Source organism: Aricia agestis, chromosome 19 (genome assembly GCF_905147365.1).
Source record: "Aricia agestis chromosome 19, ilAriAges1.1, whole genome shotgun sequence".
Taxonomy (NCBI): Eukaryota; Metazoa; Arthropoda; class Insecta; order Lepidoptera; family Lycaenidae; genus Aricia; species Aricia agestis.
In genome coordinates, this window is record NC_056424.1 from 6231908 (window position 1) to 6244032 (window position 12125).

A 12125-nucleotide genomic window follows, 5' to 3' on the forward strand; every position below is an offset into this window, starting at 1 on the left:
TTAGTCCACGCTTGGCGGCCGCGCAACGTGTGTGTTGTTTAGTTTTTTTTAGAACACATTTAAACAATTAAAACTTTGTGTAAAGTGTTAAGTGAGTACGGTATTTTGTAATCTACAGTTCTTTGCTGTCAGTTTTGCCATTTTTTTATTTCAATCAAGCGATATTGGTAAAGGTGAACCGGTTTTGTGTCTTTAGAAGAAAGTCAAATCTGAGTCCCCTCGAAGTTGAATGTTTTGAGATCGTGCAATGAAACAGATTATTGTAAAATCACAGTAATTATGCCGTAGGTATTTAAATAAATATAATATTTTAATTATTTCTAATTATTGCTTAGGACCTAAAAATCAACAATTTCATAGATATAAAATAATACTTCATTTGATAAAAAATATAAACCAAATTTTGACGACTATTGTTCAAATCCTCATTACCTTACAAGGGATGCAAACTTTATACTTATTATTATTTAATAATGAACTAAAATGAAATATGTAACTTATCTACATAATATAGCCAATGCAACGTGAGCATAAGTAGGTACTTACCAACAAAACTTGAGGAAAATCATTAAAATAAAACTTAATATTCAATATCACATTTTATTGAATAGGGCCACATTAAATACGTAAACATGTACATCTAATACATAATATTTTAATTAAGTAATAATTATTAGTAACCTTAGACGTCTTATTTTCAAAATGTTTTAAAAAATAATAAGTATTATAGCGTAACAAATTGCATAAAAGTTAGGTTTTATCAAATGAACTAAAAAATATAATATTAGTTATAAATAAAAATCGAGCAGCGAAAAGCTAAAATAAACACAAACACATTCCAGAAAACTACTTTTCTTACGTTTACGATTCCATGCAGGTATCATGGGCGTACCCAGGTAGGGGCAGGGGGGAGCAACACACAATCCCCCCCCCCCCCCCCAGAAGATAAGATAAAATAAACGTCAATTTTCCGGGCAAGTGGGAATTAAAAACGTGTTACCTATAAAAATTAAGTGTTGGAAACAAAATATCTTTTCAGTAAGATTATTGAAGTCAATATTCATTATTTTTTCTTTCAATATACTTACCAGACCGACCATCTAATAATAATCGGCCAAGTGCAAGTCGGACTCGCGCACGAAGGGTTCCGTACCGGCATAGAGCGAAAGTAGACAAAAAATTGTGATTTTTGTATGAGAGCCCCAGTAAATGTTTAGTACATTTTAATTTTATTATTAATTATTGAAGTACAAATATAATTAAGGATTTTGTGAAAATTTCAACTGCCTAGCTGTTACCATTATTGATTACGAGCAAAAAAGGCCAAAAAAATCACGTTTCTTGTATGAGAGCCCCCCGTAAATATTAACTCTATTTTATTTCTAGTATTTGTTGTTGTAGCGGCAACAGATATACACAATCTGTGAAAATTTCAGATTTTCAGCTCTGGCGGTTCTTGAGTTACAGCCTGGAGACAGACAGACAGACGGATGGACAGACGGACAGACAACGAAGTCTTAGTAATAGGGTCCCGTTTTTACCCTTTGGGTATGGAACCCTAAAAATGTGTTCCTAGATTTAGATCAGGTACTAGACAAAGAATGGTAATATAATGTATGGAATATTATATTATTATCTGTCGGTGATTTTTGGGTAACAGCGAAAAGGCAAATATAATATTATATTGATCAGCAAATACACAAGTTATAATGGCCAGGCAAATAATATCGAGAGCTTTTTTAATGGTAATGATGAAATATTACGGTGACTATTCGAATTCAATTTAATTCAAATGTAGTTTAGATAAAGTTGGTATAATGAATTCATACAATGTTGTTGTTTTGGACGTTTCCAATATCAATTAGTTCGCTATTTTTTACTTCAAAAATATATTCGAAGGACCTGTCTGTACTAGTTCAGCTAATGTTAAGGCCAAGAATTTAAAAGTCAATGTTAACTTGACATTATATGATAATGAAATGTATTAAAAGATGCGAGCAACACAGCTCTTAGGGTCAATTCAGACCGCAACGCGACGCGTAGATGCATTTCTAAATTAGTATGGATTTGACAGATTCGCAAGACGTCTCACGCTGACGACATCTGTCAAATCCATACAAATTTAGTCTCGCCTCGTCACGTTGCGGTCTGAATTGACCCTTAGTCAAAGTTTCTAGAATCTAAGGTCTATTATAATAAAAAAATCATCGTATACTCAAATTAAGAACTACTCTTTTACAACTCCAAGACAATTTTCTAAGCTTCCAAGAATTCCTTAATTAAGGGGCGACTAACCCTAAAGTGTCGATTTTATAATTTATTTTTATACTTGAAAATAAGCCTTGAATTGTTTCATTTTCTAAAATTAGATACTACATTATACTTCCGAGAATTCGATTTCAGCAAAAACACGATATCTTAAAATTTTCTCGATAGAAAAAAATCACCAAAATGCATCTAATTTTCACGAATTTTTCATTTATTGCCATAACCGTGCATTGAACTAAGTTTATATTTTAACACATTGTATAAAATTCTATCATTGAGAGATCGTCCTAGCGGATTTTTTAAATGTTGTATATTTATCGAGTTATTGAGAAAAAACTAATTTGGCGATGAATCCGCGTCGTTCTATTTCACCTGGCATATGAAAGACGGGCGTTAGTGTGAAGAGGGAAGGACGATGTTTGATTTTTGGGGTTAGTCTCCCTCTTAAGGACTCACTAGATTACGCCCGCAACTCGGTTGCGCCAAAATTCGTTTATCGTTCGGGAACCTGGGGCCGTACCACGAAACCGTTTTGAGACTCAAACAATCAACAAAACTTGGTTAACTACTGAACCCTAAAACGTAACCCTAACAAGCTGATTTTTTGTATATTGGTAGGTTAATAGTTATATAATTTAAGAGTAACATTGTCCTACAAATAGAACAATCCATATTTTAGGACCATCAAGTCAAAGAAAGAAATCCTTTCTATCTCTGTTAGCTACCAGTTACGACTTTCGAGATTTTTCGAAAATGAAAATGTTGTTCGTCTTATCAAAATGAAGCTACTCACAAAAAATTTGCTTGTTAGTAATAAAAAAAAATGTTCTAGGGCTCCCGTACTATTACTAATGTAGATAATATTAGCAAGCAGTTTGACACGTTTAGGCAGTCATCATGTCATGTGATTTATCTCACTTTCCCCTCCTTTCACCAGTGACGGCATCGCATACATTACCTTTTTTTTTTTGATGCGCAGGGGAAACCCATCATGGGTCCCCCGGGTCGGGTATGTGCCTCAGTTAAGCTGAAGCACCCCGGGGGTATGTGGGACTCCTACTCACTAAAACCACCTGCGGTTGCCTTCAGCCGTATACGGAGGGAGGTCCTGGATCTGTCTAACACAGGAATCCCTCCACATCGCATACATTACCTGCGTTATTATGGAGTGTCGCGGGAAGTCCAGATGGATCAAGTCCTACCCAGTCCTACGTTCTCACTTATCTATGCAGCTTCAGAAACGTACGATTTAACTCTCAAAGATCTAAATTCTCAACCATTGCAACCCTTGTAACCCTCGTATTAATTAACATGTGTTTAATATCTACTTAACTATAATTAAATGACAGATAATGTCCCATGCCATGCATTATATCTGTCAAACGCCATAAATCATTAATATTCGTCTCTGAGTGCGGCAATGACTGTAAGCTTGAAGTTGATAAGTACCGACGTTTGAACATAAACATTAATGATAAATCTGGATTTCAGCAATTTTCTACTATTATGATATAAATAAATAAAAAACGTGGGAATAAATAATTTTATACGTGGGAGAGCCATGCTTCGGCGCGAATGGGGCGGCTCTACTGGAGAAATACCACGTTCTCACAGAAAACCGGCGTGAAACAGCGCTTGCGCTGTGTTTTGCCGACTGAGTGAGTTTACCGGAGGCCCAATCCCCTACCCTATTCCCTTCCCTGTCCTCCCCTATTCCCTTCCCTTCCCTATCTTCCCCTATTCCCTTCCCTTCCCTGACCTCCCCTATTACCCTATTCCCTCTTAAAAGGCCTTAAAATTTGCAGCTCTTCTGATACTGCGAGTGTCCATGGGCGACGGATGTTGCTTTCCATCAGGTGACCCGTTTGCTCGTTTGCCCCCTTATTTCATTTAAAAAAATGTCTTTATTTCAGGTATCAAAGATATAAGTAGGTACTTATTATTGACTTATGCCCGACGATGTCTGAGAAAGGGTACATGGAACCTGGGATGGAGGAGATGAAGAAATCAGAGAATGCTGTCCTTCAGTTTATGAGACAGGTAAAATTTTATAGGCCCTTCATTTGACCTTTCTGAAAAAAAATATTTGTACTTTAATTTTTCGTAATTATAGACATTAAGTACTTTATTTCGTACTTCTTTCATTCCGCGGTCACTTAAACTACCGAAGAATTATCTAAATCATTACTGATCTTTTATATAGTTGCTTGCCGTGAGCGGAGTGGTTCTGTACATGATCGGCACAGGCGCCAACATAGCGTACCCTGGGGTCCTGTTGGAGCAGCTGCGGCAGTCTGACTCCGTGCTGCGTCTGACACCTGACCATGAGTCATGGATAGGTAAGTGGTGCAGGCCATTAGCGGTATGGTGTTATTCGAATATCCTGCAGAAGCCGGCAGCAATGTTGAAGCCTGATTTTGCCCCTGACATATCTGAGTTCTGACGGTGGATATGGATCCATATTGTTTCATATTTTGCAGTTACTAAAGGCAGAATTTAAAAACCTTGGATAGGGAAAACTCGGGATTACGTGACAGGGTGATTTGAGCAAAGAATCTTTTCTTTTGCAAAATTACCGTAATGCTAATATTTTTACCTTATAGTAATCTAAGCCAGAAGTTATTTTAACGTAGTCGCTGAATGAACAAGGTAGTCGGTCAAATTAGTAGGTACACAGTAGATTCTAATACAGACTGAGTCGTCTTACACATTTCAATTGGACTTAATATTATGTTTGGAGTAGATGGACATACAGTAGATAGAAATGCGACACGGACGGTTAGAAAAAATGTAAAACATCGTAGCCATAGGTGCCACGATAAAAATATAGAAACTAGTAAATTATGAGAACAGGAAATCATAAGAATGACAGTATTAAAGTAATTTGTAGTCTCTAATGAAGGATATGACTGTGCAGGATTCTATAGTGTGTGTACTGTGTAGTATGTAGTGACTAGTGACCAGAGTTAGTAACTTAGAACATCACAATGATGTTTATATTTTTTTAATGAATAAATAAGTAAATAAAAAAATTATCATACCTAAAGATGTTTTTTGTAAAGCAATCATTAGAAATTAATTCTAAAAAGGTTGTTTTGCAACTTTTACTCAGTTTGTAATGATTAAGGAATGTTATAAATGTTTCAATATTTAACTAAGTAACATCAAAATTAAAAATGAATTTTAAAATTAACTGAACAATAAACCTTATATGCGTGGATTTATACGTGGGAGAGCCATGCTTCCGCACGAATGGGCCGGCTCGACATCTCAAATCCATACTTCCATACTAATACATATTATAAATGCAAAAGAGAGTCTGTCGATGACGCGGGACCTACCTAAGGACGTACCGCGTACGAATACTATTTAGCACGGAAAAGTGTACGTTTCTGCGCGTTAAACGAATTTTGGTGCAATGGAGTTGCGGGCATCATCTAATTCTAGTCATATAATAATATCAGTTATCACTTAGGTATCTACGTAAATCCGGAAGGGACCTCTATCTGATCGCTTGGATAGACCTTGTTTATTACTAGTATAATATAATGTAATTAATGTATTGCTTCTAGGGCTTTCTAATATACCACTAGTAGAACTAAGTCTAATATATCTATACTAATATTATAAAGAGGTAAACTTTGTTTGTTTGTTTGTTTGATTGTAATGAATAGGCTCAAAAACTACTATATAAAACTCAAAGGTGACTGACTGACTGATTGACATAGTGATCTATCAACGCACAGCCCAAACCACTGGACGTAGTTATGACGTAGGCATCCGCTAAGAAAGGATTTTGATAAATTCCAACCCCAAGGGGTTCAAATAGGGGATGAAAGTTTGTATATAATAATTAATAATACTTCTTAACGCGAGCGAAGCCGCGGGCAAAAGCTCGTTATAATATGTATCTTGTATGGAGTTTACTAATCACTTACCCATGTACTATAACTGCTCCTTAGATAAATGATTGGTCTCGCGCGCGCGCTCGACCGCACGCGCAAGACCAATCATTCATCTAAGAACTGCTCATAGCTTAGAAAAAACATTGCGGTTTACGTACACCAATGCCTCGATTACACCTACCGAGTAGATTGACAAGACAGTGTCCTCGGCCGAGCACGTCCATAAAAAACCTACCAAGTAATTGGCCGAGTACAATGTCTCGCCACCCTACACGGTAGGTGTAACAAGGCCCTTACGGCCATTCCCAATATTTGATCTATCTCTGGTTTTGCCCTACTAGAGATAGGAATAGCTCACATTAGACATTAGGGACATATATTTTATGTCAATTATGAGCTATTCCTATCTCTAGTAGGGCAAAACCAGAGATAGATCAAATATTGGGAACGGCCGTTAGATTGTGGAGCAAATCAAATTTTGCGCTCGTACATGCAATTTGTGTGAGCTCACAAACTAACGAGATCCTTTATAGTTATACATTCTGTTGCTATTCGAGCAGTTATTAACTTTTAAAATTTTCGTTGCTTCATGAGATTCAGAGGTCATTAGAGTTCAAAATGTATGTTCGTTTGCAGCAAATTCTTCATTCTTGGATTTATGTCTTTCACTAATAACATTATAACTCTTTAAATGCTAAACTCTGTTGACTTACTCACTCAGACACCTTTATTTATAACCTATTTAACTTTAATTTAATGAAGAGTTTGAAAGATAATGAAATCTTTTGGCAGCATCAGGTACGCGATAAGCCACTCGCACTATATTGGAAATTTGAGGTTTAATCCAGATAGGTTTCAGGATTTAATTCAGGAATAGCATTGGTTGGTCAAGTTATCTTTCGTTCTTTTTGTTTATGTAAGAGAAGGCCTTATATTTTAACGGTCTTTGATTTTATCTCGATTGTTTTTATTTTTTAACAATAACTTTGACATGCAGTTTTGTACTTGGCACTTAATTCCTTTAAAATTTAAATACTTTACTTTATCTGTCTTGAGGCAAAGTAAATTAATAAGAGTCGCACAAACATTGGACTTTTAATACTCCTATTGATAATGTGTCCAGAAAGGACACCGAAGAAAATTGTTTAAAAAAAGAATTATCTCCTAAATTCCAGCGTCAATCCTGGGTCTGGCGTTGATCTCCGGGATCGTGGTGGCACCGTTCTGCCTGCAGAAGTTCGGGAGAAGGCTGACCAACCAGCTAAGCACGCTGCCGGCGCTGGCAGGCTGGGGGTTGCTGATTGCTGCTAGAGCGCCCACGGCGCTGCTCATCAGCAGATCACTACAGGTACTCTCACCAAATTTAGGCGTGAAAATTGCTTAACTGTATGTTTCATCTCAAGTCCTCAAGTCCGCTGAACGTAAAAGATATTGGAAAGCTGAGATGAGACCTGAAACTTTAAGGGCATCGGTTTAGGGCAAAAAAATCCGGGGGCTGAATGTTTAATAAACTTTGACGCTTCCAGTCCAACAGTGAACACACCTGTCCTATACTTTATTATACCATAAAAAATGAGGAAGACCCTGTATCAATAAGTGTATAATTCAATAATAATAGATATACACATGGCACACGATCTAAACGGTAACCTTCATGCTTCAAGTTTCAAGGCCAAACTGCATCCTAGTTTTCATCACAAAACATAACGTACATTGCATTGTATTAAAATACAATTGCTATTTTCTAATCATTCAAACGAGGTTAATATTCGAGATAGCAAACCTCTTAATTATAAAAGACCTCTTTTAGAGGACAATACGCAAATAAGTTTGTCATCAAACTAATAAAACTCTTCATGGAACTAAAGTTTCTCAATGATTCTAGGTATAGCTTCATTGATAAGGTCGAGAAAAGCCAAAACAATCTAAACCCATTATTATCGCAATATATTCCTTGACATCGGGGCGTTTTATTTACTAGAAAATAAAACGCCCCGATGTTGTAGCGACCTACAATAATTGTTATAATGGCCGTAATCATACAAATCAGTATAAATTTGTCATAACACATAGCAGTCGAACGACAGAATTAGAACAAAGATCAATGTAATCAAGCAATCAATGACGTAGATGGTAAGTGAATAATTCAGAAATTTAAAAATGTTAACTTTTGATTAATGCATTCTATTATCCTCGCGATAAAATGAGGATAATAAACCAGATTGTGTCACATCATATTATTGACTTCTAATTAAAATCAATGAAAACAAAGACCCATTAAATATGGGTCATTGTTTTCATTGGTTCATTCATCATGATTCGCAACATTTCAATATTGATTCGACCTAAAAAATGTATGCGAGAGTCTCTTGTTACAGTAAAAACATCAAGTAATAACTAACAATCAAACCACGAAAATTTTAGTACTTATATAAACTTGTATATTGTAGAAAATGTCTGCAAATTTTGTAGTAAAACCAGCCGTATCTTTAATTTACATATCCTAACATAAAATACATTCGTAACTTTAACTACGTGAATGCTATAAAATTACCGCCACTAACTCGTTAGCTCTCGATTCTTCTGAATTCTGTAAATGTTTTCTAAACACGTACCTACCTAAATTGCAAAACACCAGAACTTAACTATACTTACATAATATTTCACTGCACTTTTATATAAAAAATTTGAAGCAGGATAAATTATATGAATTGGAACATAATAGTTACTATTTACTCTAGGAGTAGAAGACCTTTCCTAGAGTAAATAGTAACTATTATGCTCCAATCTTTAAATTTTTTTCACCCAATTTTTAACCTTTTAACCTTTCTTTTGTCACCCAATTTATCGTTGGAAATTGGTTGACACTAAAATTTAGAAAAAAGTTGTAACATTATTCACTTATCAACTGGAATAATATAAAGTATGTTTTAATTTTTAGGGTTTCGGAATGGGAATCCAAGCTGCATGCGCACCAGTCTCCATAGCCGAATACTCCGCTCCAAAACATCGTGGAGCCTTTCTGGCCACTATTGCGTTCTCATTCGCAACCGGAATGCTCCTAGCTCACACCTTCGGAACCCTCCTCTATTGGAGATCGGCAGCCGTAGCCTGCGCGAGCTTCTACCTCGTCTCCCTCATATTGATATCATTGTCACCAGAAACCCCGCCATATCTGGCGTCAGTGGGAAAATACAACGAATGTTGCAAATCTTTCCGCTGGCTCAGAGGGTATACAGAGGAATCCGAGAAGGAACTCAGTGTGCTGCTGGACAGTCAGAAGAACAAAGCTGTGACGGTAACAAAGGAGTCAAGACTGAAGATGATAGCAAGTATATTTAAAAAGCCGGAGTTTTACAAGCCGACGATCATTATGATGTTTATGTTTATACTCTTTCAAATTTCCGGAATGACGGTTGTACCTTCCTACACTGTTCCAATGATGGATGAAGTCACGGATAAGGCTATTGAGCCGTACACAAGCATGCTTATGGTCGATGTGGTGCGATTCGTGACAGCCGTCATTGGGTGTGGAGTTGTGAATAGACTAAACAGAAGGACGGTACTTTTCATTGGAGTATACGTCAGTGTTACTTCACTGTTTTGTGCGGCCCTACTATTGTACCTTCGAGACTTCGGGTACATACCAGAGGAGTACAAGTGGGTTCCGGCGATACCGACCTTGACGTACATTTTCGGCAAAACTCTTGGAATCCTGACGATTCCTTGGGCCATCGCAGGCGAAATATTTCCTCTGCAGTACAGATCGTTAGGAAGCGGCATTTCTGGAATGTTCCTATCGATTATGTTCTTTGTGGTTGTAAAGACTGCTCCGACATCATTCAGACAGATTGGAGTGAAAGGAACGTTTTGTGTTTATGGATTGTGCATTGCGATTTGTGGCGCTTTCTTATTTTTCCTTCTGCCTGAGACGAAGGGTAAGACGTTGTATGAAATAGAGTGTCACTTTAAGGGCATTAATGAGACTTCCGATGTGTCTGATCCCTGTGAGAAGGATAAAATGCTGGAACTGAAGAAGGTGGAAGAGGGATGACGCAGAGAACTCACAAAAAAGGGAACACTTTTCGGCTTCGAGGAGCTAACACCGTAGAGGAGAAAACAGACGCATATTAACCGAACGAAATTAGTATTACTGTCAAGACATAAGTTATGTTTAATAGGAAACTTAGCTTTGACGTAAATAAGGACTACACAAATTATACAGGTTTCTGAGATTTACATTTATTTTAATATAAATTAGCTTATTATTGCCTATTTTATAAATACAATAATTAATACAATATGACGGAACTACATCGCCGCATATCGTTCGCTCGATAGCCGTTGAGGGGCTCGGCGCTCTTTCGCTCCGCCGGTGACAAACCTCGGAAAGTATTTTCAATATCTTGTAAAGTTCTATCCTTAGTTTCCGGTAACATGAAATACAATATACTCAAGCAGAGTGTAACAATACCAGCATACAGCAGGTAAGTAGCAGATAGTCCTATAGAATTAGTTAACACTGGGAAACTTTTAACAGCAATGAAAAAGTTAAGTGACAAAGCTAGCACACTGATGCCACTCCCTAAACCGCGGTATTCTAGCGGGAAGATCTCCCCAGATAAAGTAAATGGTATTGATGATACACCAACAGTCAGGGAGAACATGTATAAACCTATTAACGCCAGAGGCACCCACTGGTTATCAAAAGGCAGCGTGCCCTTCTGCTTAGCTAACACATACATAGATTTTCCTATATAAGACAAAACACAAATTGCTCCACTGCTGAATAGTAGCGTTCGCCGTTTCATAGTTCTCATTAGAAATACAGCTAATATGTTACACACTAATCGTTCTATATCTAAGGCTACCATCAAAAATTTTGCATTAGCTTCTGGCCCCACCACTTTATGTATAATATCCATGGTGTAGGAGCTGATTACGTTGATTCCAGCAAACTGAAACATAGTGTACAGGAGAAACATGATAATGATGGGCTTATAGAATTCTGGCTTCTTCAACGTTACACGTAAGTATCCGAAGAAGGAGGAGACACGCCTTCCGAAGCCCACGTTATCGCCACTTTCTATAGATCTCTTTATCATCTTTTGAGCGTCCAACATATCCTTCCATTCGGCTTCCTGTTGGCCGTTCTTTCCTCTCAAATAGTAGAAAATGTTCTCAGCTTTGTCGAACTTTCCTTTAGCTATTAGCCAGGGAGGAGACTCGGGGTTATATATGATCAGGAGTAGGCTAGTGAAGGTCACGAAGGAGCAGATCAGCGCGTTCTGCTGCCAACTGAAGTACGTTCCTAGTGCATGCGTGGACAATACTCCGATGGTTAAGGAAAGTGACACACAAGTCAGGAAAGCACCGCGATTCCTTGGGTCTGTCATCTCTCCAATGATTATGGAGCCCAGTGGTCCAAGCATCCCCATTGCTACGCCTTGCAGGAACCTCGCGAATATGATGCTGGCGACATTAGTGGCTGTTACGAGGAGGAACCACCCAATCAGCACAGGAAAGATGGTCAGCAGGTGCGACTTCTTTCTTCCTAGCGTGTCCATGAGCGGTGTGATGATGATGTTGCCAGTGATCAACGCGAAACCGACGATTGAAGCTGAAAATTATTGTATCAATGTTATTTTTAGTTTGGAATTTGCGAACCTCTTCCAAAGATTAGCTTATCTTGTCATCATATTTAAGGCTTATTTATTGTTCTGCCGTAATGATGTTAAATCCAGCGACTTTGAGATGGTCATTTGTATATTTTCCTCGTGTTAGTTTGTAATCCAGTGTTTTATGTAAAGAGTGATAAATTTCGATAGCACCAATGTATTAATTATTAATATGTTTATTTTTGCAGAGCTAAGTATGAGCAGCAAAAATGCAAAAATAAAATTCTTTGTTTGACATTTAGTATTGACTAAAATCCTCTTTGATCACTTATCT

At 37.3% G+C, this 12125-nt stretch overlaps 2 protein-coding genes and 1 long non-coding RNA gene across 3 annotated transcripts in view; 1 reads left to right on the forward strand and 2 right to left on the reverse strand.

Annotated features, from left to right (window-relative positions):
• Window positions 1–10408, forward strand: LOC121736680 (facilitated trehalose transporter Tret1-like). The gene is made up of 5 exons (XM_042128032.1): window positions 1–91; window positions 4182–4308; window positions 4472–4607; window positions 7349–7521; window positions 9115–10408. The coding sequence occupies exons 2-5, from the start codon at window positions 4228–4230 to the stop codon at window positions 10225–10227; spliced, it is 1503 nt and encodes a 500-aa protein (XP_041983966.1). The 5' UTR covers window positions 1–91; window positions 4182–4227; the 3' UTR covers window positions 10228–10408.
• The window catches only part of LOC121736684, a 20457-nt gene continuing 16279 nt past the window's right edge, over window positions 7948–12125 (reverse strand). The window contains exon 3 of the long non-coding RNA XR_006037056.1: window positions 7948–7958. This is a non-coding gene — a long non-coding RNA (uncharacterized LOC121736684). The remainder of the gene's footprint in view (window positions 7959–12125) is intronic.
• The window catches only part of LOC121736681 (facilitated trehalose transporter Tret1-like), a 9083-nt gene continuing 7408 nt past the window's right edge, over window positions 10451–12125 (reverse strand). The window contains exon 3 of the mRNA XM_042128033.1: window positions 10451–11793. Coding sequence (XP_041983967.1) covers window positions 10466–11793 — 1328 coding nt within the window. The 3' untranslated portion in view covers window positions 10451–10465. The remainder of the gene's footprint in view (window positions 11794–12125) is intronic.

Bases quoted from the DNA above. Each gene is read 5' to 3' on its own strand.
- LOC121736680 (XM_042128032.1), top strand. From the start codon at position 4,228: ATGTCTGAGAAAGGGTACATGGAACCTGGGATGGAGGAGATGAAGAAA. The intron at 4,608-7,348 runs GTAAGTGGTGCA...CCTAAATTCCAG, and splicing joins TGACCATGAGTCATGGATAG to CGTCAATCCTGGGTCTGGCG. The intron at 7,522-9,114 runs GTACTCTCACCA...TTTAATTTTTAG, and splicing joins TCATCAGCAGATCACTACAG to GGTTTCGGAATGGGAATCCA.